The following is a 27,983-nucleotide window of genomic DNA, read 5'->3' on the forward strand; positions in this document are numbered from 1 at the left end:
AGACGAAAATAGTCTACAAAAACAAAATCATAAAAGAAGAGAATCGCAGTACCAAATGATACAAATATTGTACAAAAAGAACAGAAAAAGATCACGAAATTAATAATAGAAATGAGACAGCTCTGGAAACAAAAGGCAGTAACAATAGTCGCAATAGTCCTATACACACACGTTCACTCAAACATACAAAAGGCAGTAATACCTATGACAGCAGCAATAATCATAAACATGCTGCAATAGTAACAGAAGAACATATGACCTGATAAACAAAAACCTGTCGTATGATCTTTAAAACCACAATAGTAGAATGAAGTTGATAGAAAAAAAGATAATATTAATAAAAGAACTACTATCAGCAAATATTTCAATGAATTTAATGGCTGTTCAAAATATACTGTATGTATGTGTATTCGCACGCACACGCGTGAATATACACGTTGGTTACAGCAAGCACGCAGTTACAAGTTCTCTTTTACTCTCTCGCTCTCGTATTCTCTCACTCTCATTCTCCCCCTCTTTTTCTCTCTACGTACTTACATTCATTTTATCGGTCGCCGCGTTACGTGGCTTAGAATATCTCGCACATTACACCAACCACGTCACTCGCTCGGCAATTAAATCACAGACAATGTGTATGATACGGTGATTAACAATAAATCGTCAACTAGCGTTACCTATATATAATTCGGGATAAATAAAAGTTATTGTACAAATTAATATTATGCATTCAATTATAACAAAAAAGGACACTGTATTTTTGTTTCTTTTTTTTTTCTCCGGTAAAGACATGCGAATGTACAAGTATATGCACGGACACTGCGGTTTATTTATTTCTTTACCTCATTCACCGCTCCCTTCGCCCATTTTCTCAAATTCGCCTGTGTGTATATCTTGTAGCTCGACTTTTAAGCCATGCTCCGATAAAACGTTTTCGTAAAAGTTTCATTTTGTTCTGTCTTCTTTATTTTTCTTTTTTCTTTCTTGCTTCCATTGTAGATAACTGTAAAAGAAGTACACTTCTGTTACTCTGACGTCACACCTTCGCCTCCTTTTCGGTCGTCCTGCAAGCTCGCCGCAGCTGAAACATTATTGATCGTTTTAACATATATTGATCACTTGTTGTTTCATTCGGGGTTCGACAGTGATCAAAAAGAGAGTAAATACCAGTAGACTACATAACGTTTTCTTGATGATTCTTTTGGAATAACAGAGTTTCTTCGAAGATGTATTGTTTCAATACTTCTTTTGGAAGATCATCTAGCTCCATGTCAAACTTAAACGGTTCCGCTGCAACCGGCTAAAAATTGGGTATATTATAAAGTTATCTTTGTTATTTGTACATTGGTGTTTACTGGTAAAAAATATATACTTCGTCATCTGGATCGTAATATTGCTCTAAATACGGATGCGCAAGTGCATCTTCCACAACAATCCGTTTGTTAGGATTAAATGTCAACATTTTATCTAACAAATCCAAAGCTCGAAGATCAGCATCTGGAAATAAACTTGTCCATGGAACCTTTGGTTTAAATGGTAATGATTGAAGATAATTTCGTGCCTAAAATATAATTATTCAATGCAATCTATATCATTTTCTCAGTGAAACAAAATGATATTAAACACAAAAGAATTACTAAACATAAAGAAACAATTAATACTTTTTCATTTATGATGCACTCAAGATCCTCAGGAGATGGTGATCCAAGAACTCCTAATATATGGTTCAGTTGGTCTAAGTAGTGTTTGCCAGGAAATATTGCTCTCCTTGAAAGCATTTCTGCAAGAATGCAACCAACTGACCAAATGTCTATAGACTTAGTATAGCCCTGCAAAATGGAAATGAGATTTAATATCTTGTTACATTCATTCTAAATTGAAATTGAACAATCCATTATTTATTTACCTTGGAATTAAGCATTATTTCTGGAGCTCTATACCACCTTGTTGCTACATATTCAGTAAGAAAACCAGCATGATTATGCTCTGGATCAGCAACTCTAGCTAAACCAAAATCACAGATTTTAAGGTCACATGTGGTATTTAATAGCAAGTTGCTTGGCTTCAAGTCTCTGTGTAGTACATTTGCAGAGTGAATGTACTTTAATCCTCTTAATATTTGGTAAAGAAAATAGCATATGTGATCATTACTAATAGCCTGAAAATAAAACAAGTTTAAGTATATTAATGTTCCTTTAAATAACTTTATTCATAGTCATTTATTATGCTGACCTGTGTTTTGAGAAGTTTATATAGATCAGTTTCCATTAGACATTGAACAATATATACATCTTTCATTTGTTCTATAGTAGGTGCCCTTAATATATCCCTTATATCTATTATCTAAAAGGAAAATGTAAAGTGAAAGTATATATTTAGAGTAGTTTTATACATATATATTTAACCGGCTAATACATATAAATATACATCAAGTTACTCACATTTTCATGCTTAAACCTAGTCAAAATTTTTATTTCCCTTAATGTTCTTTGACTATATGTCTGATGCTCAAAGGGAGAAATTTTTTTTATAGCTACCTTTGTGTTTGTTACATTATCATAAGCAGATCTGTAAAAACAAATTCCAACATTTGAACCAACATTTGAAACAACATTTGAGAAATTACTCACAACTTTTTTTTTTCTTCATTAAAACCTATTTCAATATTATGCATACAAAACATAGCAACATCAATAACAAAGGATGGTAGTATCTACACTGCAACCTATATACAATATACTGGTATCTCCTAATCTGAAACCATAATACAGGAAATGGTTCTACAATATTTAAAAGACTTCCTTTTTAAAAATTAAACATATGCTGGAATTTAATTCCCAAAATGTTATCAAGATTACAAATTATAACTCCAAAATATTGAAAATAAAAATAAAGTATAAAATTTAATTAAGTGGTCATAATGGAACAGTAAAAGAATTCTCAACAAAGACAATTTGAAAAATTTTGCACTTGAAAGTTGGCCGCTTCTACGAAGATATTATTCGTCATCTCATTAACGGTACAATGATAAGACCGATAAGTGAGAGATAAGCGATGGAAAACAAGGAAGTCGTAACATTAACACGCAAGTGGACAAAGGTTTGAAAGGGTGTGACAACCGTGTTCAAAACTGGCGCCAAAAGACGACGATACATTACGATGAAAAGCACTTAGTAGCGGCTACAGACGATATCGGGGCAAAATCAAAATCTTTCGTACGCATCATGGAGCAAAAATCTAGTCATAAAATCGTAAATTCACTCGATGACTGTATTTTTGATTGTTTATCTTTCGGCCTGTCAGCTAGTCAATACGAGGTCGAATGTTTTCAGAAATAACGAGAGAAATTGACTCGAAGACACTTACACGACCATCCCGTAGGCACCCTCGCCCATGTACGATAAATTCGTATATCGTGGCCCAACCTCGAACGTTTGTCCACGAACGACTTCGCAATTTGGATTCGCACTTGCAGAACCTTCACCCGCCATTTTGACAACTATTTTGCGGCTCCGGCGAAGTCAGAACAAGTCCTGCTTCTTAGCCGACTGGTCACGAACGACATTGCGATTAGATCGACTTACGAAGGAATTTTATGTGTTACAGTAGTGCTGCCTAGTGATCGGTTGTCAAGCACTTCAAGTCGTATCGAATATGTTCATGTGGCAAACAATTCGAATCACTTCGAATGGGATTTGGTACCCCAAAGCTCCCAAAAGTATTGAAAGTTTCGGAAAGTCTTGTCTTGGAAGTCTTGAAAGTATTCGATCATCGATCATAAGATTTCAGAAACGATCTCTCTTCTCCTTCTTTCTAATCTAATTGCTATGAATTTCGATATCGTTCAAATATTGAATTCTTTTCTGTTATAAATACATTGTTATATTAAAAAATGTCGGGACAATAGAAAGTTTAAAATAGCAATTGTTCTTTCTTTACTTGCTTGCTTGATTTCTCTATAGAAATTTTTATGCATAAATATATGTATATCGTTAAGTTTCCTTTTTGTATTTTATTGCTGAATCATGCAGCTTTGAAATATGCGAAATAACATTGGCAATGTAGAGAGCGCTACAGTTGCAATGCAATTAACTTTCTCATCTATAGTGATTTAAACTGTGACGAATTTTCAGTTTGCGATCTGTCGTTGCTGTGTTATTGTGGTGGTTTTGTATTAATAATTAAATTTTATAAAAGGAGTCCTCCAGAGCTATAAAACATTAAATATAATTAAACTACAATATGAATGCGCCTCCGACCTTCGAATCGTTCCTTTTATATGAAGGAGAAAAAAAGTAAGTATTACAAACCATTGGTTAACCAATTTAAAGGTTTTCATTAAAATGAAATACATGCATATGATTTTTCCTCTATTTATAGAATAATCAAAGAACAAGACACTAAAGTTCCCAATGCCGCGATTTTCACTGTTAATAAGGAAGATCATACCCTTGGAAACATGATCCGCAAGTAAGTACATCTTTGCAATTTCACAAAAATTTATGTAATTTTTATAATATGGATATATCATACTAACAGTTTCAATTGTTCATTAGTCAGCTACTGAAAGATCCTCAAGTCTTGTTTGCTGGATACAAAGTTCCACATCCATTAGAACACAAATTTGTAATTAGAATCCAAACTACATCAGACTATACGCCACATGATGCTTTTATGCATGCTATTACAGATCTCATAGCAGAACTCTCACTATTTGAAGAACGTTTTAAGGTAAAGAATAAATATATATCATGATTTGTTATGTGACTATAATATTGTGTGTAATATTTCAGGAAGCTATTAAGGAGAAAAAGGAAGGACTAGATTAAGTCGTATCTTTTTTCTTTTATATTTATAATTGTATATATGTAAGGGATTAATATGTATCTCAAGTTTTTAGATTATTAAGAGAACTGATTTACTTTAATAAGTACAGTGAAAATGACTGGTATTTGTACATATGAATAAGTAAATAAAAACAAAAAAAAGATCTCACTTGTCATCTTAAATCAATTTTTCTTTCAAAAAAATAGGAACATATAATAAAAAATCAGTTGTTGTTATTTAAAGTAAGTCATTGCTGTGTAATTTAAATAAATTTATGCAAAATGCTAAGATCAGTCTCTTACAATTTTATTTTTTTTAACTACAAAGTTTAGTTATAATTTATTAAATGTACATTTTAAGACAAGATTCAGATTTGAGACAAGATATCAACCCTGTATTAAAGCTTAAAGTTAAAAGGCAAGACAACGGTAAGTCATAGTAGTACAATTCTGCTGAAACGAATTTTGTACAAAGATTAATGGCAAAGAAAAACATACATACAAAATAACAAATACTTACTTTCATTATATTTCAGTACAAATTTTTTTCAGAAAAATGTACTACCAATCATATTGATATAAGTTCTGAGACATTGTGAAGAAACACTGTGAAGTAATTCTAATGGCTCGATCATTGAGTTTGTCAATTAAAGGAACTATTATTAAATGTGTGACGTTTTTTGATACTAAATAAATTATTAAATACAGTTACAGGTTGACATAAATAACTAGTATGTACATAATTACATTTGACTTTCGAACGTTTCTTGACGTTCGAAGTTTCGCATGGTATACGTTTAACTGTTCATTATATAAATAATAAACTATGCTCCCATTCTATAATATAATTCAGCAATGTATCATAAAATAACTTAGTCGTAAGTGGTAATAGAACTGGTATATGACTTTGTACTTTAACAATCACATGGAAGCGCAACGAATATACACAGAAAAACATTCTGGTGAACATATATAGACTTTCAAATCATAAATTTAACACGAGGAGCACACATTTCTCATCGAATTGTCGATGTATTTTGAATGGACACACATATTTCTATGCAGGAAGACATGCACAGAACTGTAGCATTAAATTCTTTTATATAAAAATATACTCTGCAAAAATTTTAACAGGTCTTTTCTTTTGTATCTAAGATCTTTGAGAAGCAATGAAATAGGTCGACAAATGACAACACGCCATTAAAAGGTTTCAGCATCATCGCAATCACGAGTATCATGTCCAAACACTGTAAAACAGGTAAAACAATCGTAAATGGAATTGGATAGAAATACGGAAAATTGTTAGACGGATTAGTGGGAAATATTCAGTGTATACTTAAAATAATAACGTTGTATTAGTCTGTGTTAAGGTATTTGTCCAGTTTTTAACTAATATTTTCTAGGAATTAAAAAAGTCATTTAAAAGAATTTTAAACGCTTGCTTTTGTTCCTAGGAAAAAAAATATTATAGATGGATATGGAGAGAATTGCAATTCGCAAAGTTTTAAAGAATAAATTCTTACTTTCACAGTTTTCGCAGTACGGTCTTTCCACCGATGTTTTCTTCAGGGGCTTTACGACCTTTTCCGTGTCTAGAAAGTCTTGAGCTTGTCGTGGGCAATCTTCCGTTTCGTGTAAATCAAATTGTTCACAAATATCACAGAACATACGTGGCGCAGCCATTCGTTTTTCTAATGTGGTTCTAGAATTAATTAATGGATATCATATCATTGTTATAACATAGGCTTATTTAAAAATTAAATATTACGAACTTGGTATACTCGTCAGCTTCATTGGCAGGTACTCCTATTTCAAGAACTTCAACTTTACATAGTAAAGCTTCGTTTTTACGTTGCATCTCCACTATTACAGAATTTAAGAAATCTATTTGACTTTTTGCTGTTTCATATTCCTCTTTTAACTTTATCATGTCAATATCTTTATCAACTGAAATTAATAATTTAGCTTTACAATAGAATTGAAAAATCAACAAAGAAGATTAATGAATTTTAAATAAATTTTACCCATATGTTGTTTCATATCACCTCCTGCTGCCTATAATATAAATGAAAATCTAGATATATTATATATTTATTTATAGCAAATTTACATTAAATTGAAAATCAAGTACTTACATCATAATTATTCTTTATGTTTTCACAAGTAAGTTTTAATTGACTCGTTGCTTCTGTCCATTTAGCAGTAATTTGTTTATTTTCTCTTTCCCTGAAATGTAAAGTCCATATAAACGTGTGAAGTATTAGAAAAGTATGAAGCTATTTTTTGTGTACCTACAAATTACTTTGTGCTTCTTTTAATTGTGCAGATTCCGTGGATACAAGGTTTAATTTTTCTACCAAATTTTGAATATTCTTCTCGGTTTCTTTTTCTTTAGTTTGTATGGTATTTGTTAACACTTCAATTTTCTTTTTCTGTTCTACAAGTAATCTTTCAAGAGATTCTTTACTGTCAACTAGATTTCTATTTTCTTTAATCGCCTCACTTAGTTTACTTTGCATAAGTTTAACTTCTTCATTTTGCATCTGTTCATCCGTTTTCAATTTTTTCATTTGTGCATCTTCTAAGGCTTTAATTTGTGCTGTTAATTTATCGATTGTTACTTCTTTGTTATTCAAATCATTAACTTGTTTTTCTATCGTATCTTGAAGCGATTGTTGATGTTTTTGTAATTCAGAATTTTTCTGTATTGCAAATTCAAGCTCAGTTTGTTTAGCTTTCATTTCACATTCTAAAGTATTTTGTAATTTCATCACAGATTCTTCTTTGGAGCTTTTCAATTCTTTTATTATATGTTCTGATTCCTGAAGCATGTTATTTTTTACATCTAGTTCATTTTGTACAGTCTTCAACTGTGATTCTAACGTTTTTATATTTTCCTCTAATTTTGATTCTACAGATTTTAGATTATTTTCTAAAGAAATTTTTGTGTCCGTGATGTTAGATATTTCCTTTTCCTTCTTTGATAGCATTTCTTGTAATTTTTTCATTTCCTCTACATTATCCGTTTGTTCCCTTTGAATAGACGCAACAGTGTCATTAAGCTTCAAAATTTGTGCTTCAGTTTGTTTAGTTTCCTTTTTCATTTGTACAAGAGCATCTTCTTTGACTTTAATCATTTCCGCAGCAACATCTAGTTTATCCCTCAATTCTTTTACTTCACTGGACATACTATCTAATGACGTAGTAAGATTTTTGTCAGTAGCTTCTTGATTAGCTATCAAAGCTTCGTTCGTTTTCTGTAATTCTTCATATTTTTTTTGTAACTCATGCAGATTAGAATCTTTTTCTGTCATTAATGATTCTAATTTCGCACGGTTTGTTGCTTCAGCTTCGAGTTTTTCTGTCAATTCTTCAATTGTCCAACGATTGGCACTTTGATTAGCTTCTAACTTAGATTTGATCTTTTGCAAAGTCTTTGTTGTCTCTTGAGAATTAGTTAATTCCGTCTTTATGTTATCAATCACTTTCTGAAGAGAAGACACCTCCTCTTTATGTGAATTTTTTAAAGTTTCATGTTGTTTTTGTAGATTAAGAATTTCCTCTTTGTTATTTTTTAGTTCATTTGAAAGATTCAATGATTCCTGAGTTCTTTCTTTAAGTTCTTCTTTAATGTAATCATTTTCTTTTATTTGTTTTTCAAGTTCTACATTTTCTGTTTCAAATCCTTTTATTTTGCTAGATAACTCCACGTTCAATTTCTTCTCCTTTTCCAATTCAGATTTATTATTTTCTAATTCTGAGTGTTGTTCTTGAATTAATGTATTAGCTTTGTTTAATTCTGTTTCGATATTAATCAACTTCAACTCTAATGATTTGAGCATAGTTTCATTCTTGAATGCTTTATCTTTAAATTCATCAAGTTCTTTTTCTTTTGTTCGTAAATCCTCGTTGTATTTCATAAGTTGCTCCGATGAATCAGTGGAAGTACTTATCAAATTTGCAATATCAGCTTCCTAAATATAAAACGAATAATTAAATATTTTACATCTAAAAATTAAAAATCTATATATCTATTAAAAATCTAAATAAACTTTAAATAAACTATTTACCAATTTTTCCTTTTGAGAAGTGACTTGCGACAGTTTATTTTCTGTACCAGCAACTTGTTGATTTAATTGTTCTATATTGCTTTGAAGTCCTTGGAATTCATTCTCCAAATTTGTCTTAGTTTGTTCCGATAAAGTAAGTGCATTTTGTAAATCTGAAACATAGACAACAATAATCTTAATTTAGCGATACAATTACTGAAATTTGATATTTATATGTTGTACCTAAAGTCTTTTGTGTGAGATTTTTTATTTCTTCATCTTTATTGGCAAGAATCGACTTCAATTCAAGGACATCATTTTCTAATTTACTGAGTAATAATGATTTCTGAGATATATAAGCATTTGCTTCTTCTATACATTTTGCTTTCTCTTCAATCTGACCCTGATAACGTTTAGTTAATTCTTCTATTTCAGCTGCAGTTGTTGAACGAAGTTCTGATAGTTCCTTTTCTTTCACTTTCAACTCTTCGCTTAATTTCTTCAATTGGACTGAGGAATTGGCCTCGGTAGCCATTAAGGAAGCGATATCATGTTCCTAAAGTAGTAAAAAAAATTATATTTGGTAGTAGAACATAATATTTATAGAAAGAAGTACTTACCAACTTCTGCTTTTCCTGGACTATTTTAAAACTATCATCAGCAATTTTTTCGTACTCTTGGATTTGTTTAGAAAGCAAATAATTCTTTTCTTCCATTGACTTGAGCCTTTCGTTTAGTTCTGTAAATTAATTTAAGTAATATAAGTTAAGATTACACAGCTTTTTAGTCTGGTACTTGGATATCTTGTATTGTGAACATACCTTCCAGTTTCTTTAAAGCAACAGATAATTCTTCATCTTTTTTCTTATTTATATCAATTTGCGTGGATAGTTCAACCATCAGTTTTTCAGTCTCAGATATTTTTTGATCAAGCTTAGTAGAAACTTCTTTAATCTTCGAGTCTTTCATATTCAATTGTTCATTGAAAGACTCCGAAAGTTTGCTAATTTGCTTCATATTCTCAGTCTTAAGATTCTCCAATGCAACATTTTGTACTTCTAACTGTTTTTTTGATTGTAGTTCTAATTCTTCTGTTTTTGCTTTCAAAAGATTTTCCTTCTCTTCGACTATCTTATCATACTTTGATTTTAATAATTCCTTTTCACTTGAACTTTCCTTTCTAATATTTCCTATCGTTTCTGCAGCTTTTCGCAAATGCTCTTTCAAAGTATTTGTACTGTGTTCAAATTGCTTTTTCATATCTTCTATCAACGTATTCTTTTTTTCCAAATCTTTCGTCGCACGTTCTATTTCTGTCCGCAAACTTGTCTCTGATTCTTTATGAACCGCGCTTTCTTGTTGATTTTCTTTCAATTTTGATTGCAATTCAGTTATTTGATTTATATATTGCTCCATAAGTATTCTTTTCTCTTGCACCTCATTCTCAAGATTATTTCTACTTTCCTCCAAAATTTTATTGCGACTCTGTAAGTCTAAATCAACTCGTGATTAAAATAAATTATACAAAATAGTACATGATAAAATCCTTTCCCAAAGTACCTTCGAGTTGCTGCGTTTCTTGAGCAGTAGCATTTGAGACTTCATTGCGAAGACGGGTCAGTTCTTCTTCCGTTTCAAATAATTTGATGCTATCACGTTCAAGTTGACCGACACGTTCTCTTTCTTCCAGCAACAGCTTTTCAAGATCTTTGATCTTATTTTCATTTACAGTATTTATCACCTAACCACAAACGTATTTGTTTAGTATAATAATAAATCAATTTAAACAGACATTAACTAACACAAAGTGCATTAAGATATACAATATCAATTTTCTATCCATAAAGTTGGTTTAGGCGAGAGTGCAATAAAATACAAAATATAATTTTTTTTTGTATGCTTCAACAAGTGTAAGACATATTATTTGATTTCGCAGAATAACAATATACAACCGTGTGTAACATAATGGAATCAAAAATATACAAATTTAACACAGTATGATAAAGAAAATATGAAATAAATAGCTAATAAATAAATAAATAGAGTAACAAATAAATAAATAAAAAAGAATTACATTGATTCTTAAATTTATCGTACGATGACTTAATTATTTACTACATATTAATAATTGATTCTTACGTAAAGCACAAATTTGGCGTGAAAAAAAGCAATACTGAAAATAGCAATTATGTTCATAGTGCACCGTAAAGCGTGTTAATCCCGCACCTTTCTAACGGATTGTACGTAACGATTAGATAAAAATCTATTCATTACATGATACAAATTTAACGTTTTCAATCTATAATCCTTTCTTTTATCTTTTTCTTTTATATGCCCTAAGTAATTTACATACGAACATCAAATAGTGCTAATATAATTTCAACTCTAATATTTAATGTCAACGAAGGTTGAGAATTAATTAGTTGGGGAAAGCATCGAAGAGATACTGCGACATCACATATTATTTTGACAAACTTGTGATGAAATGCTAAACGACATGACTACAGTGATGGTAAGAGAAGCAGTGCAGAAAAACAGCATCATCAACCCCTCCTCTATCCCAAATGGCTGCCATCGGATACTCACACATTGCTCACTTCTTTCTTTCTGAAAATAAACGATAAGTTTTTTACGTTAACCCATAGCCTAGAAACAAGCTTTTGTCATATACCATACGAAATCTTTCATTTTTTATTTTTGGTAAATTATCTTTTTAGACTTAAATAACTTTCCAAAGTTTTAATTATTGCTTACGAATGATTTGGGGCGGGGGGGATTTTAACACTTTATCGTTTTGAATTGAGTTACATATGTATATACTATGTATATACTAGCTTTGCCCATCACCATTTTATGTACAAGCTCCTAATACTAGGAAAAGCATGTTAATCTAGTCCCTAATTTTAATGTTCTGTAGTTCTTTGAAATTTTGCCAAGCAATTGATATATAGTTGAACATCTCAGAACAGAAGTAGAAATTTGGCAAAACAAAGTGAAACAAGAAAAAATATAAAAACCATGAACATGTTTTTCTATTCCACCTCGTGTTTTGTCGTTCGTTTAAGCTATTTCTAATGTTCTTCCTAAAAATGTCCACACTTACCTTACAATATATCTCATATTAAATTAATATATTTTAATATATATCGTTTTATGTCTGGTATAAAAACTGTATACAGTTAAGATGTGTACCTGAATATCATCCTTGTTAACCGATTCTTCCTCGAAACGAAACAGCAGATCTTCACACTTCCTCTTCTCTTCCTCCAATTGTAAAGCAAGTGCATTTTTCTCTTCGAGTAATTTTGAAAACGCAACCTCCGCGTCAGTAACGGTTTTTTGCATTTTCTCGCGATACTAAAATTGAAATGACACTTTTCAATATCATCATAATATTAAACGACTAAATAAACTACGCATGATAATACTACAACCTGCTCATATTCTTTTACTACTGAAATAAGCGACTGTTCTGCCTGATCTGCTTGATTTGCGGCTTTCGTAATTCGTTCACGTTCTAAATCTCGTTCTTTCCGGAGAATCTCGATTTCCTGTTGTTTCTCCTTTAACGTTTCCTAAAAATGGTGGAGATATGTGTAAAAAAAAATTGCTAATATCGTTTGAACATTTATTAGGAATGCTCTATTGAAAGGATTTCTCAATGCAGCATTACAATACATATTTAATCAAGAAATTCATATCATAATCGCGCGAGTTTATATCATAATAACACTTTCTATGTTGATCATAACAAAAGCAAATATTTAATTATTGCCATCAAAACTGTGTGTCTATGTACTTATGCAAAGACCACGTTTATTCTATTCATAGCGTGCTCTTTATCTTGACAGATTTTTGTCACTATTCTTACGTTACTCGAAAACCGGTTTTTGATGAATGCGTGAAAAGCAAAGTAAGTTTGCTCGATAAAAATGCAAACCGCATAGCGTTACACAGATACAGAATTTGCAATTTAAATATACATAATTATCGCTATATACAACAACGGGGACATTGTGTCGCTAACGATAAATACACATCGAATACTTTATTCTCAACACGAATCTCAAAAGCGTGTAAACCGAGCAGGTTGAATTATTTATTACACACTTGATTTGATGACGTTTAATTAAATAAATACGAGTCGCATCACAAATGGCAGCGAAATAAATGATTGGAGATAAATTTCACAATACTGGTAACAGAAAGTTTTCGTTCAGTTTAAACAAATAAAATAAAAAAAAATTAATTTACTAGAAAAGTATATACTCATCCAGGTGGGAATGAGATTTTTAAGGAGATTAAAAGGAATGGACGGATGATTTTATTAATATCACATACAAGTATCAAAATACTTTTGTAAGCTACTTATTATCTACTATAAAACTATAAAACTAGTGGTAACGCACTATAATATTCTAAATGAATAATAATTCTATAAATAAATTCTAAATGAATCAACATGACAAATCTTAACTTTCAAATCATACTGATTACATCTGAAATTATGCAAATACATAGTCACAATACGTTTGTTAATGTATTTCTATTATGTAGAGTGTATGAAGGATATCATCTATTATACTTCTAATTAAAGAGGGTATTGATAAGTAACCGAAATAAATGTTAGATCATCATCTCACCTGCAGGGTGATTCGTGCAGGTGTTGAGGTGCGAAAACCAGGCCGCTGGAATTATAGATGCAACAAAAAACAAAAATATATCATGCAACAATCATACAGTTAATCCACTCAACTCCTACCTCTTATTTACTTCCTCTTCCAATAAATAAATATATATATCATTTTTCTCTCGATAAAAAAATATATAAAGACTCTGTGAAAAGAATACTGTACGAATATATGACTTTTTCTTAAGCGTCCCATGAAGTTAAATACGCCCAAAGATTAGGAATACTGGATATATCTCTTTGGATCGTAAATTAGGTTCGACTTAAACTAATCTCTAACAATCAACAATGTTATTAACAAGAACAACAGCAATGATAACAAATGTAACACACACATACAGATATATATATGTATGTATGTACTGTATGTGTGTGTGCGTGTCTATATCAATCTAACAACATCACTATAAGACTAAGAAGCTAACAACTCGCAGTTTCACTCGCAAACGCGTTTCAAAGCAGGTTTAAAGGAGGTGATGCTTTATTTATACAAACTAGCAGAAACGCGTTCATTGTACTCCTTGGAATAATCAGAGAATTATTTATTCTAAAAAAAAGCGTATCTAATACTTTGAATCTTAAGGTACAAATCTGGTACCAAAGCAAATACACGTTTTCCAAAATTTTAAGGCCATTGCCACCATCTGTTCGAGTTTCTTTTTTTTACCTTTGCAGGATAATCAAAGTAAAATTTTATTCCTTTCTTGCCTTTTTCTTTTCCTTTTTTTTTTTTTTTGCGAAGATTCAAAATTTTAGAAATACATAGAATATATAACAAAACAGCCAGATGTGTGTTCATATAGTACTGACAATTTCAATTACATATAATTACAAAATGGTGCATGATCTCAAATTTTTGAACATTAACGCGTTCGTAATACGTAGACTGCGAATATTCATACAGACTCAAATTTTATTAAGAAATGGTACCTAAGCGAAAGTTTGTACTCTAGATATCGTATACGCACATTCTGCGCATTTACGAGTTTTTAAATTTCTCACAAATGTATAAAAATCCGCAATCATCGTTCCAAATGAGAAATCTATTCTTTCAATCCCCTGATTGTTCGAATGGAGTGGCAAATAAATTGGACAGTCAGGAATCTGCGTTCTGCAGAGAAGATACAAGCTGCAGGCGATCTTCCTCACTCTGGCTCCGAGAATCTTACCCTCGCGGCGCTAACACCAGCCTTGGTGGCTGTGCTCGCGGTGCTGATGATGCTCGACATCGAGAGCAATGACTCTCTGGAACCGGTCTTCCTCAGGGACGTGTTCAGGGCGGCGCCAGTTGGCTTGTGCACTATGCACGATGACCTTTTGCTGGACGGCGACCGGCTGACCTTGTGTGCGGGTGCGAATAGACCGTATTTAGGTCGACACTCGAAGTACCTGAATGAATGCTAAATTGATTAGCAAAGCAGAGGCAGAAAGCAGGGGCTAATTGATTTTTTTATATTGTTTTTCTTAAACTTTATCCACTTTCTAAGTAACACAGAGATTTCTCTGTTGTCGTGTGATTCATTTTGTTATGTAATTAATGGAACTAATGGAAATTTAGTCTGATCTTTTTTCTGATCGTTTTTCAAGAGTAAAAGAGAATACTGGTAATAAATGTCAAGGCTGTCGTCGTTATCCGTTTACATTTGTATGCAATCGAAGTTATAAATACAGCCATTGGCGTGATCGAATCGAGTTAATTAATTCGAAGTTGCAGAATCTAGGGAGAAGCTTGATCGAACAAAACGCTACTCCCACGCTGCGAATACCTGTGCCCTATTATGATCTGAATTAGATATTTCTACAGCTCAAAATCTGTACCGTTCCTCTGCTTTATGTATCATAGATTAGACTCGCAGAGGTATTAAAAAATATATTTCGTTGAGAAGATTTATCAAAAAATAAAACAATTCAACGAAGAGAAGATCTAAAAACAAAAGAATGATAATAAAGAGTCCAAAGAATCTAAGAAGATAATAGAAAAGTTTTTTTTTCTTTTAAATCCAAGCACCAAAGTAATAAAATAATTTGTCTAATTTTCTTGGACAAACACGTTGTAAGTTAGCAAGGGAATAGCGAGGAATGCGTAAATGTTAAATAACAAAATGAATCAGGCAGATAAGAATAAAAATGTAAAGACTGATACATATCTCTTGAGGGCATAAAAAATTGTTAAAATGGGGAAAAATCCATCACGCATTGATTAGGGAAGCGACGTTGGGCGACTGAAATTTTTGGTCCAGACTATAAATTTCGAACATCGATGCAGACCTCTTGTCGTTGACGGAACCATCGTTCTTTCCAATCGGCTCATCTAGTTCCACACCGCACCATTCGCCAAGTGCAAACTCTGTGATGCCGATGTACCTGAGGACACCGGTTTTGCTGCCTTGACTGGATGATACTATTACCCTGTCACCTATCCTGAGATCCCTCTGCGACACCGTGGACGATAGACTCGTCGTTGATGCGTCTGCGTGACGAGTTACAATACGTTTCTTATAACAGATGAATTTTTTAGAGTAGAAGAATACATGCATGAAACATTAAGATAAGATTACGTAAAACCACTTTGTCAGGAGGTGTTTAAGATATTGGTGATTGGAATTAATCCTCAACTACAGTTAGAAACGAGATTCCTAATGAGTGTAAGGTTTATATAGATATGCTATCACGAATATTTTGAACGTAAGATGTTTTTAAAAAGATATAGAATAAATATGTGAATGTTAAAATATTTCTAATATTAGTAGTAATAATGATGAAATAAGGAACACAAATGAAAAAAGAAACTCATTAATAGTTTTACAGACAATTTAATTAAAATCTGTAAACATTGAGAATTTGATAGCGAGGAATTTTTTAAAGAAATAATATATGCGTAAGGATCGTTTAAATCTAAATCTTAGTTGAGGGTTAATCCAAAAATCCACTGTTTTTACGTTTACAATTTTTACAATTTAATCGACGATAAGAAAGTGAGGAAGCGGTATCCAAATTTATTTATTAAACAGACAAAACTCGTTGCGTGGAGAATTAACTACATAAATAATCGGACATCGAAAAACCTAGACTACGCTACGATGCATAATGGAAGAGACGTCGTTCTATTTGGGGAGATTTAAAATTTTAAGTGTTTAGGTGATAACGCTACAGAACAAGGAATATTATACAGCATGCTATGTATTAAACACAATAATAAAACAGTCTACATGGTGCAACTTTAAGCTGTACAGCGTGCAACTGGACGTCCACTCAGAAAAGCATAAATAATTTAACAGAGAATTTTGCAGAGATCATTTCCTTACCTAAACGATCCTGAAATAATCAACGATTGTCAAATAATAGGTTGTTGCATAAATTCTGTCTGATTCTTGATTTACATAAACAGGTTGCAGTCAATGCTATAATAAATATGACAATTCCATACATATATACTGTCTATCATAAATATTAGAACACCCACTCGTTACATTTGTTGAAAAATTTTAACCGATATATATCAATGAAATAACAAACTTAAAATAAAGTAACTAGAAAATAAAAGCAATAAAGAGCGTTCAATTTGTATGATGACAAATGTGGTACCAAGAAATTTTCATCATTTTCAACCACGGAAACGAATAAACAATTTTGACCTCGTTAAAATGCAACATACAATAAATTCATTAACGATAAATTCAATGATTTCTATAAAAGATGCATCACGAAAGATTCACGTAGATCAATTTTGTACATCGGATTTCTGCAAGATCTACTCTGGCAGATGTAACTTATGCAGCAACCTAACACAACTTATATTATACAATTTACACGATACTCTATAATGTACATCTTAAACCTACAAAATTCTCGAACAGCAAACGAACAACTCCTTTCTATTCTACGATTCTACCGAGAGGAGACACCCAAAAGAGGAAAAAGAAAAGAAACAAATTCTTTCAGATTCTTCTTGTACGGCTCTCGTTCCAAGCGTTCTTAAACAGAAAGTTCAAGCACACTACGGACGAGGAGAATATTTCTTGCAGCGTTCCTTACTTAGAGACGGAGACATGGACTTGCTGAGGCTTCCTTTCGCGCTGTCACTTGGTGACGTAGGTGTCTTTTGTATCGGTGATGTTGCAGTGATGATATCGGTCAACGGTGCTCTGGTCAGTCTGGTCAATCGAGAGAATATTCCTCGCTTTGGTTCGCATTGGAAATACCGACTGCCAGCCACGGATCCATCGTTCTTGCCTGAAGCGTCCACTCTTTCGTTAATTTTCGACGAAGATGATTTCCTCCTCGAGGATGACGACTAGAGCTTACCAATAGGTTCGTCCAGTACCACTCCAGCCCAATCTCCAGGGGCAAATTGAGTTTCGCCGATATAAGCAATGGAGCCTGGTTTTGTGCCACCGACCCATACTCGATCTCCTATTATGAAGCTGTCCGTGTCCTCCGTCAGAACCACGCTGTTATCTAATCAGGGTGGAATTACATATAAGCGTGTTTAATTGCGCTGCTGAGTTGCTTTGCTTCGTTAGAGTTTTTTGTTCAAGCGTGTTTTCTTTTCTCTTTTAATTTGTTATTTCGGGGAGGTAAATAGGTTCGTTGAGCGGATTCTCTAAATCGAGTCTTTTCTTCTGCTATAATTTTTCTCCATTCGATATTTTAGGAACGCAGTTTTTCGTTCAAGTCCTTTCTTTTCGATTTATTTTAGAAAGGAAGATAAACTCGTTAAATACGAGTTCCCTTCTTTATTCTTATTTTATTTAGGGAAAGAAGGTAAACTCGTTGAATGGGATTTTTGATTCCGAAATTTTGCTTTTTTTTTTTTTAATAATTTTATTTTATTATTTTACAGGGGAAGATAAACTCGTTGAGTGGAGTTTTTAATTCGAGCGCTTCTTTTTCCCCGTTCTTTTTAATAATATTGGCAAAGATTCCTGTCGGTGAAATATTCCTTTTTCTTTTAATTTTTACGTTAATATCGGCTATAGAGATCGTTCATTAGGCATCAAACATACACGCAACAAAAGCTACACAGATTCACAAGAAAAACGATGTAATTATATGTAATCGTTATCGCGGACCGATGCGAGAATAATCGCTCATTTTCAGAAAGATTAGTCAGGTCTAAAAGAATTTGAGGTCATGGGTGTGTTGATTTAAGTACTGCGAGAATTACAGTTTCTGGACGAATGCCAAGATAACAGAAATCCTATCGCAGTCGATGCAAGAATGAAGTCATACGAAATTCACTACACTTTTTGCACTGCGGTGCACTCAATTATTTCTTAGTATATTCTTCGTATTATATACTTTAATATATATTATAATTTATTGATAGGGAAATGCGATTGAATACAAAGTGACCAAAGAACATGACAGGGTTAATATCTTATCATTTAAATCTCTAAAAATTTAACGATTATTTTTTGCATTCACTGTAGCAAAGACATAAAAAACTAAAAGAAAAAGAAAACAGAAAAGAAACAAAGCACCTACCTGATCCTCTGCGCAGGCCAGCCTCGCTTAATCGACGGCCGTGCGTTTCCCAGAGATGATCCATCTGGTCTGTGGTCATGCAAAACAACGCAGAACAATGCAAATTAAACGAAACAAAAAGCATGCTTTCACGGGACAAACAAGCTTCGTTTATCTTCATTTGGTTTTCAACTTCGTTGAAGAGTTGAACGCCACGAAATACGATTTAAAAAAAGGAAAAAAAATTATAACACTAAAGTAGATATAGTGGACGTCACATTGCGTAGTGGAAGATCAAGATTCGTATCATGTGTTACGCATGATAACACAAATCGTAATACGTTTTTTTCTTTAATTGCACTTTGCTGATACGTAAGACAGGAAGTTCATTTCCTATGGGCCAAGTTATTAAGCGTAAAGTTATGTAAAACAGGGATCAACGAGGCGTGTTCAAGTACAAATCGATCGGTGATGATGCTGTAAAATTTTGTATTTAAGAGTTTAATGTATGTGCAAGTAAATATATTTCATATTGATAATTAGATATAATAAAAATATAGTTTGAAATAATTGGAAACATGTATCTATGTATTTGAATTTCAGTAATTGAATATTTAGTAAATATTGAATAAATTAATCAACAGGAAACCAATTTAACAAATTTTAATTACAATTTTAATTACGTACAATTTGCATATATCGAGTACTCGAATATTATCCTTTCGCTATTCAATCGTATATCGTAGGTTCCTATAGTATTTCTATTTTGCTATTTTAACTTCGTTTTGATACTTAAGAATTTTTAAAATATTCTTCTTCATTCATTTTTTCAGCAATTTCACTCTATTTGTTTCAATATAAATTATTTAATCATTGGAAGAAGATGAAATGAAAAAAAAAAAAATATGTATCGTAGCTGTCTCGACAATAATTTAATTACAACGTAGGTCGAGCGTGTTATCTCGTAGCTCGCGATCTCTACTAGTAAAAAACTAGAGAAAAATGTCGCGATTCGCGATTTAATTAACTATTCATGAGCGATCTGTGGGCGAGCCGGTGGTAGTAGGTCGGTCGCGTGGGTATAAGCCTCTGTTCTACGAGATCAATTCGCGATTAGAGCGAAACTATCGAACATTGGATCATGCATGCACGATACGGTTAAAGATAATTCTCCGTATGAGATTTTTCGGACATAATACTTGCAATGTACGAAGATTGTACAATCTTCTGTATGATAAGAAAAATGAATATAAATAGGATAAATTTTAGAATTAAGAAAATGAGTAAATAAATAGTACAATAAGCTAAAAGAAACGATAAGATTTCTAGAAATCCTTTCCAAATTTCTCCATTGCAATCAATTTGTGAAAAATATATAATTTAAAATAATATAAATTAAAATAATATAAAATAATATAAATAATTCATATTCAATAGTAAAGGAAACCTATATAGTGATAATTGTTACAATATTATATTGCAAGATAATTAGAATTATTGCGTTGCAATAGTAACTAACCGATTTGTAACAATATTATAAGATAATCGTACAAGATATATCGTAAGATAATTAGAATTACTGTATTACAATGAATACCAAACCCAAACTACTGAAGTATAAATCGGTTAAATAATTTAAAAATCGACCATAAAAGATTACGACGCAGTTCTACTTTCCAAATACATACTATATAAAGATCGATGCATCATTATCTAACGCTTCAAACCGTCACACGTGAGTCATTCAGAAAAAAAGTACAGAGAAGAAACCATGCAAGTCGGATGACCAATTAAGTTCAGGTAAATCCTACATATAATGAAATGGCTATATAAAGCAGTAGTCTTATTTTAATTTACTTCTAGTGACAAATATAGTGGACAAGATGCTATCAAAATAAACTTTGTATAGTATCAAACACTTTGATCGGCTGACACGTGCTATGCTTTGTGATTAGATCCGTACAAATAGTCATACGATCCAAGATACTTCGGTTCCGCATGGATTTAAGTAGACGATCCATATGTAAACAAGGTTAATAGTAGTACCGATTCGATTACTATTAAGGTCAGGTGGCAATTTGTTCCTGGAATCTAATCTAATGAACATCCCGCGTAACGCGATCTTCACAATCTCCGTGACCGATTCGATTTTTAATCACGCTCAACCAGTCACTCGCTGATGCATCCAATTTTTCTTGCGTACATACTCTGTTGAATAATATTGAACGATGTATTCGTTGTAGAGTTTGAAGCTGCGGTTGGAAGCTTTGAAAAGGTTGCATTTTTCTGGAAATTTGAATTTTAGATCATGATTGATTTGTTAGAGACGAATTCTAATGAAAATTGTGAAAGGTCGTAAAAAAGTTTTTCAATATTTTCAGAAGTTTAAATATCGCGAAAATGAAATCTATGCGCTACGGTTCCTGTTTAAGAAACTCTATGCTAGATATTCTAGAAATTCCACTTTTAGATATCTTGGAAATGAATTCTAATGGAAATTGGAAATTCGTATAAACAGATTTTTCCATAATTTGACAAGTTTAAATATTATGAAAATGCAACCTGAAATTTGTAGCTCCTATTCAAAAGAATAGATAATAATGTATACGGTTGAAAATCCTTCTAACATTCTTATGGAAGATTCTGGAATAGACAATTTTTACGCAAACCCTCCTATCTTACATATAAAACGCAAATGCTTTGCATTTAAAGTTGTTGAAGGTGTACCTAAACTTTAAGTATAATGAAATTATTTAAGAGAGTATTGGTAATGCATGCAAGAAATGATATTCTACATCCGATTAACGAGTGATGTGTAGCCATTAAAGGAGATAATGAATGCGATTCACCGTGTTGTGTTACTGGCGCCAACAAGCTGGTGGATGAAATTCGTGAATTGATCTCAAAACCGGTTGCCACTGCCGGTGTGAATATCAAAGAGGCCTAAAACAAGTAACATCTTCGGTCTCGTCCACCATATTTAGTCGATGGTGCCACACGGTGTTATTGAACATCATGAAACCGTGATTACGTCATAACGAAAGATTGTCACTTTAAAAAACTAAGCATGACCTATGAAGGAATGCTAATGGGATCTGGAGAAAAAGAAACACGTGTAAACATTTGTATGACGTGTTTGCAACGTTGGTATCACGCATGCGATAACTACTCGACCAAAGAATTTTATGAATATTGGTCACCATGAACCACAAGTAGAAAGAAACATTAGGTATCAGACACAGGTAATGATCTGAATGATCCACATTGAAGATAATTAATAGCAATGGGGATGAATTGTTGATGTGATCATACATGAAACATCAACTGTTAACCTTTGCCATACTAATATCTGCAATAAATTGTGAGAGAATGAGCGGATGATAAAAGATAACTTGAGGCCTTAACTGGCGGCCTTTCCATCGTTAAAGGGTTAATACATAAAAAACACCGATTTTTCTCCTATTCAAATTAATAAGGCTACTTTCAATTCTTTAGGTTTCCGGCAAAGGGGAATGAATCATCCATACTACAACATTTTCAGTTTTTTAAATTCTAACAATAGAATATTCCAAATTTGTTCAAACCCTGAATGAACTATCCTCTATCTCAATCACCATACGTTATTATCATGCTGTCTTAGGTAACTCCAATAAAAATATACAATTCGAAGGACACCAAAGTGCGCTCAATCTTGTTTTCCTCCTCCTTTATTAACAAAGAATCTCTTTAATGATGAATATCAGATACCAGGAAATCAGATCTACGTCTACGTTTCGATGCCAATTTGCAAATTCACATTGTTACCTTGAGCTTTTCTATCGCGTTGCGAAACCCGAGCCGAAGCGGCGCTACGCACACGACCGATCATAGCTGCAAGGTGGACGCCGTGAAAATCCCTGCCCGAAATGGAAAGCGTGGCGAGCACGTGGGAGGAAAGACGAAACGTACGGTTGGAAATTGAGCGTACAATAAACACACGCGAATTGCATAACGCAATGTGCGTCATGCGACGATGATTGCACCGACTGCACGCGTTACGAGTCCCTTCCTAGCTGCGGTACAACCGAGCCACTGGATGAACCAATAAGGCAAGATAGCTGCCCTCGATGCGAGACCAGGCGCTTTTGTACGAGGCTAGCGTCTCTTTCCGCCCCGCCCGCCCATGAATAATCGAACAGACTATCTGGATCTTGCCGCTTGCGCGACTATTCTAGAACAACATCAAGGTTTAGTCTTTGATCATCAATGGATACCCTTGTAAGAAAGGTTTTAGGGCTGAAGTGACTAGTGCTTCAGAGGTCTTTAGGGGTTGTAAAGGTAGCGATGATATTTGAGCTGAAGCGATACTCAGAGAAGCCAAGGGATGATCAGGATTCTTGAGGAAATTACTTGATAATATAGAGCTTAATCTGAGAGAGAGAGAGAGAGAGAGAGAGAGAGAGAGAGAGAGAGAGAGAGAAAATCCGAGAGTACTAAAGCAGATCTGTAGGTATATAATGATTTATGCGATGCACTTCTCTGAAATAAGAGATATGTATGATATTTGGTAATTTGATTGAGGATTCAAACATGTATGTTATCTAATAGTTTAAAATGAGAATTTAAGGCTGAGACATTTTGTGATTTAAAATGGAGAATACTCACAGAAATAAAGATTTTGCATCTCAATATAGTTAATTTAATTGACTGATTCAAACATTACTTTGAAATAACTGAGAGTAGAGCTATAAAGTAAAGTAAGAATACGTCTGAAATATCCTTTACAACTTTCAAAAACAAATAAAGTTTCTTAAATGAATGGAGAACAGCGAATAAAGGCTTAATTAAAATCAACCCTAACAAATACTGACAGAGAATCTCATAAAAATATCCATTAAAAATTTAAAGAAAAAGTCCATCAAACACGATCGAATTAATTGAAAAAAGCAAATTAATTAATGATCTATCGTTTAATTAGTAACGTTAAAATCAAGTAGAATTCACTTTACCATTCCAACTGATCTCTTCGATGAAACAAAGTGCTGACGGTACTCGATAACGATCTTAGTATTTGTTAGTGAGAAATCGGTATATTTACCAGATCGCTCGGACGAGATGTGTTGCGTTGAGAGGTGGAAGAACGACTCGCGAGAAGTTCGAGAAGTCGGGCTTGTAAAAGCATTCGTTCACGCACGTCTCAGGGTCTCGTGGGCGTACTCGTTTATGCGGCGTGGGGAATTAACGGAGCCCTTTATTTGTATCGTTTCCTCGACTAATATACACATGTGCCGAGTACGAATCACATTCGACGATTCGTTATTCATATTAATTCAAGTCGATTTTATAATTATTGCCATTATAGACTATAAATACAAATGTTTACATCGACTTTTCTACTTGCTCTATTTATAAAGAACATCATGAACATAAAATAAGAGAATAAACAATATTTGTATTTTAAATAATACGTCATATAACAAGTCATATAACATTATGATCATGAAAAGTTCAAGGAGATTTCTATGATTAGATACTATCTCCAGGTGATATTATGTTATCAAGTGAATTTCTAGAACCTGTTCATACATTATGTATACAATTAAAATATGATGCTTTTTGAAATATTTAAAAATTTTCTTCAAATTAAGCAATGTTTTACATGTAAGAGACAAGGTATATTGGACACTGAAGCTAATAAAATATTGAATAAAATCATATAATCTTTCCAAAACATGCATATACAGTGTGATATAATAAATAAATTTGCAGAAGACTCACTCATTGATGGTCTTGGAGGTGATGGCGGAACAGCTGGTCTTGGTGGTAAATTGCTACATGGTCGACCAATTTTTGAGGGTGGTCTTATTCCTGATGGTTTTGGATCAGTCATCTTTTATGTATACTCTCACTGTTATATAACACTGAAACATGCAAATGAAGGGTTAATAAAATTGAAGGAAAAGTATAACATACATAAAAAAATAAAAATTCTAAAATATAAATATATATTGCTATATTTTAATAGAATATTAGCAGAGTAACAGTAGTATGTAAATATTATGGTATACAAAATATCAATGGTAAAATTTTATACGAATTACAGGATTCAATACTATATATAATAGAATAATTTTAATTATAAATATGAAAATAATATTAAATTATCTTAATTGCCTTTCAATTCTTTATTTATATTTAATTTTACATTGATTTTCCGAAAGAAAATACATTCGTATCGCATTTAAAATTCAAAAATCATAATCGAGAAGTCATTAAAGTACGTTGAAGTCGAAATCAAAAACTTGAATTGCGCACGCACTTAAGTAAAATACGTAATAATTATGACAAATGTTTGACACTTGTTAAAAAGCATAAAAATACGATCTATTACCTTCACATATAAAAATAAAACATGTTAAAATATGAATTTCATTTGAAAACGGATATTATGACGTTAAAAAAATGTCAAACGGAAAGTTAACCTCATTGAGATAGAAGCTCATTGTTTAAGAAGAAAAGAAGAACAGACATCATACCTTATTTAAATATGACGTGATGTTTTTGGGCACAATCAATTAACATATTTTACAAGCAACAATTAAAACATCACTATGTTCACGAACAAGAACCGCGAAATATTCGCACAAATTCACACGGCGGTCAACGGAAAAGTGACAATTACTGGCGCCAGAAGCGCTGTCACGGTCTGCTGGCGAATTAATTTTTAACTTTCTGTCAATATTCCTTGTATTTAAATGTAATTATTTATATCGATAAATCTCTCTCGCACACTGTCCGATCTTTTTTACATAATTAACATATATTTTATAACCTTTCTTATAAATGTTTTTTACGATTGATTATCGCCTTTATTTACTACCTTTTTCTATTTGCAAACAACAACGTTTTCATGTTTCATTACTGTATTATTACTGTTTGCGTTTTTCATAAAGCAATGAAGAAATAAATTCAATATATTTTTATATTAAATAAAGATTTGAATATTAATTTAAAGCTTTCGAAATAATAACCAAATTTTTGTAAAATTAATATGACAAAATGTCTGATATTTAAATAAATTTCTTTGATTTTATCAAACGTCAAACTTCAATTGGTCATTGAAGAGTTACATTTCAGGATACAACCACATAAACAGGTTTGAGACACTTCCGCGGATTCTTAGAAATCAATTTTGAGGTTAGGTTAACATAACCTAAAACATAAAAAATGACGGTTGAATTATCAGCAGTACCACTTGTTTCTTTATCCGTCCAAAGTAAATGTGTTATTTCATCATTATTAAATCCACTGAAAATTTTGCCTTCTGAAAATGGATTACCAAGGTAATTCAAATTTTGTTAATCTAATAAACTCATTTTCCAAGTTTCAATTTTTCTGTATTAACTCTTAATAGTTAATAATTTTTATCAATTTCTCAGAGATTGGAGAGGCCTCGCGCACGTTTGCAAATTAAGTGGAGAAATAATACCACTATTGACGTCGCATCCAGATCCAACTACATATATTTTAACAGCTTGGCAACAGCAAGAAAAAGATATTACACTGAAAGATTTACAGATTGTGCTGGAAGAAATTGAACGATGGGATATCTTAGACGATACATCAAAACTTCTTGGTTTGTACTAATTATAATATGTAATTATATTTTGTTACATATGCATTTGGCTTTAAATCTAAATTTTTCTTCTTCCTATCATATTAATATTACAGAGGAAGATGGTGAAAGATACCTAGAACAATTGCAAAGGTCTCAGACATCAGTTGAAGTAATTTCAAACGACATTGACGAAAAAGTTCTTACTGTAGGCAAGTAATATAAAGTATAATATGATATAATTAGGTAAAGTAATCAAAAGTTACTAGATATATATATATTATTTTTTAACAGATGATATTCATAGACTAAGACAAGGATTAGAAAATCAATATTATGATGCTTTCTTATTATATGCTAATGAAGATGTTAATTGGGCCACTGAAATGGTGGAAAAATTGGAAAATAAATATAACTTGAAGGTAAAGAGATAAAACTAATATTGTGTATGAAAAAATAATAAAATATAAATAAAATGTGTTTCAGCTTTGTGTAAAAGATCGTGATTTAATTGCTGGAGTTACATTCGAACATGAAGCCATAATGACTTTGATATCAGAACGCTGTAATAGACTAATTGTTCTAATATCAAACAATTTTTTAAAAAGCCCAGCAAACAAATTCTTTTTGAACTATGCTCAAGCATTAGGCATTGGTAAGTTTTGATATCAATTCATTAAATAATGTAGATTGTATGATTTGAATCTCATATTGTACTATTTATTCTAATCAGATAAACGACAGAGGAAAGTTATACCATGTTTATATGAAAAATGCAAATTGCCACCACAGCTACAATATATGTTTGTATTAGATTATAACAAAGTGGGTTTGTATGACTTCTGGGGAAAATTAAGAGATTCTGTACAAGTTGTAAATAAAGTAGAAGAAAATACCAACATTGTCCCTGTGAAAGATTTCTGCAACTTTGATGCGAATAATGAAAGTGAAAAAGATAAAGAAAGTACAAAAGAGTCTTTTGAAGTACAAAAAGCTTGTCTACAAAATAATAAAGAAATGCTTAATATAAAAGTGAATCCAAACATTCCTGAATTGGACAGTGTTCATAAGTTGAAAGATAATGATAATTCGAAAGATAATTTTTTACAATGGACAAAAAAGAATTTTTTACTTTGGTCCAAAAAAGAAAATAATAGAAAGGAGTGCGTACCAATCTCAGAGACTGTTAGTTTACCATCTATTAGGGATTTGGATACATTGAGTACATCAACAGAGTCAATAGAAAAAAAGAATAAAACAAAGTTTATAAATAAATATGTAAAAAAGATACAGTTAAAAAAGATACTTGTCAAATCATAAAAGAGTATATTTTATTAATATATTTCTGTTTAATATGTGAA

The 27,983-nt window shown here is 32.1% G+C and overlaps 4 protein-coding genes across 12 annotated transcripts; 2 read left to right on the forward strand and 2 right to left on the reverse strand.

The window, feature by feature from the left end:
- Window positions 1–358: 358 nt before the first annotated feature.
- On the reverse strand, window positions 359–3,711 carry rl (Mitogen-activated protein kinase rl). The gene is made up of 8 exons (XM_069113984.1): window positions 3,364–3,711; window positions 2,439–2,565; window positions 2,230–2,340; window positions 1,904–2,155; window positions 1,659–1,826; window positions 1,370–1,558; window positions 1,165–1,297; window positions 359–1,078 (listed from the first exon to the last, which is right to left on the reverse strand). Exons 1-7 carry the CDS (start codon window positions 3,486–3,488, stop codon window positions 1,172–1,174), a joined length of 1,098 nt encoding a protein of 365 aa, XP_068970085.1. The 5' UTR covers window positions 3,489–3,711; the 3' UTR covers window positions 359–1,078; window positions 1,165–1,171.
- A 399-nt stretch (window positions 3,712–4,110) lies between these two features.
- Window positions 4,111–5,037, forward strand: Rpb11 (DNA-directed RNA polymerase II subunit RPB11). Its single transcript, XM_069113993.1, has 4 exons — window positions 4,111–4,292; window positions 4,378–4,467; window positions 4,554–4,728; window positions 4,791–5,037. Exons 1-4 carry the CDS (start codon window positions 4,240–4,242, stop codon window positions 4,824–4,826), a joined length of 354 nt encoding a protein of 117 aa, XP_068970094.1. The 5' UTR covers window positions 4,111–4,239; the 3' UTR covers window positions 4,827–5,037.
- Window positions 5,038–5,113: 76 nt separating this feature from the next.
- CLIP-190 (Cytoplasmic linker protein 190) lies at window positions 5,114–25,683 on the reverse strand. Of its 8 annotated transcripts, XM_069113947.1 has the most exons (22): window positions 25,544–25,683; window positions 24,786–24,928; window positions 19,050–19,118; window positions 17,868–18,020; window positions 17,598–17,795; window positions 15,831–16,032; window positions 14,732–14,951; window positions 13,516–13,560; window positions 12,307–12,447; window positions 12,065–12,229; window positions 11,459–11,479; window positions 10,433–10,613; window positions 9,694–10,365; window positions 9,493–9,611; window positions 9,116–9,428; window positions 8,894–9,045; window positions 7,119–8,797; window positions 6,959–7,049; window positions 6,848–6,878; window positions 6,596–6,770; window positions 6,347–6,525; window positions 5,114–6,070 (listed from the first exon to the last, which is right to left on the reverse strand). In XM_069113947.1, the coding sequence occupies exons 2-22, from the start codon at window positions 24,895–24,897 to the stop codon at window positions 6,024–6,026; spliced, it is 4,965 nt and encodes a 1,654-aa protein (XP_068970048.1). In that variant the 5' UTR covers window positions 24,898–24,928; window positions 25,544–25,683; the 3' UTR covers window positions 5,114–6,023. The 8 variants fall into 8 exon arrangements, with proteins under 8 accessions (XP_068970048.1, XP_068970050.1, XP_068970051.1 ...); XM_069113949.1 differs by lacking the exon at window positions 19,050–19,118; XM_069113950.1 differs by lacking the exons at window positions 24,786–24,928; window positions 25,544–25,683 and adding an exon at window positions 24,106–24,208.
- Window positions 25,638–27,944, forward strand: Myd88 (myeloid differentiation primary response protein MyD88). Of its 2 annotated transcripts, XM_069113983.1 has the most exons (7): window positions 25,638–25,764; window positions 26,145–26,350; window positions 26,447–26,643; window positions 26,739–26,834; window positions 26,917–27,044; window positions 27,109–27,277; window positions 27,356–27,944. In XM_069113983.1, the coding sequence occupies exons 2-7, from the start codon at window positions 26,235–26,237 to the stop codon at window positions 27,940–27,942; spliced, it is 1,293 nt and encodes a 430-aa protein (XP_068970084.1). In that variant the 5' UTR covers window positions 25,638–25,764; window positions 26,145–26,234; the 3' UTR covers window positions 27,943–27,944. The 2 variants fall into 2 exon arrangements, with proteins under 2 accessions (XP_068970084.1, XP_068970083.1); XM_069113982.1 differs by lacking the exon at window positions 25,638–25,764 and having other exon boundaries at window positions 25,882–26,350.
- The last annotated feature ends 39 nt before the right edge of the window (window positions 27,945–27,983 follow it).

This window comes from Bombus flavifrons, chromosome 5 (genome assembly GCF_040668555.2).
Source record: "Bombus flavifrons isolate JBK064 chromosome 5, iyBomFlav1_principal, whole genome shotgun sequence".
In the NCBI taxonomy this organism is placed as follows: Eukaryota; Metazoa; Arthropoda; class Insecta; order Hymenoptera; family Apidae; genus Bombus; species Bombus flavifrons.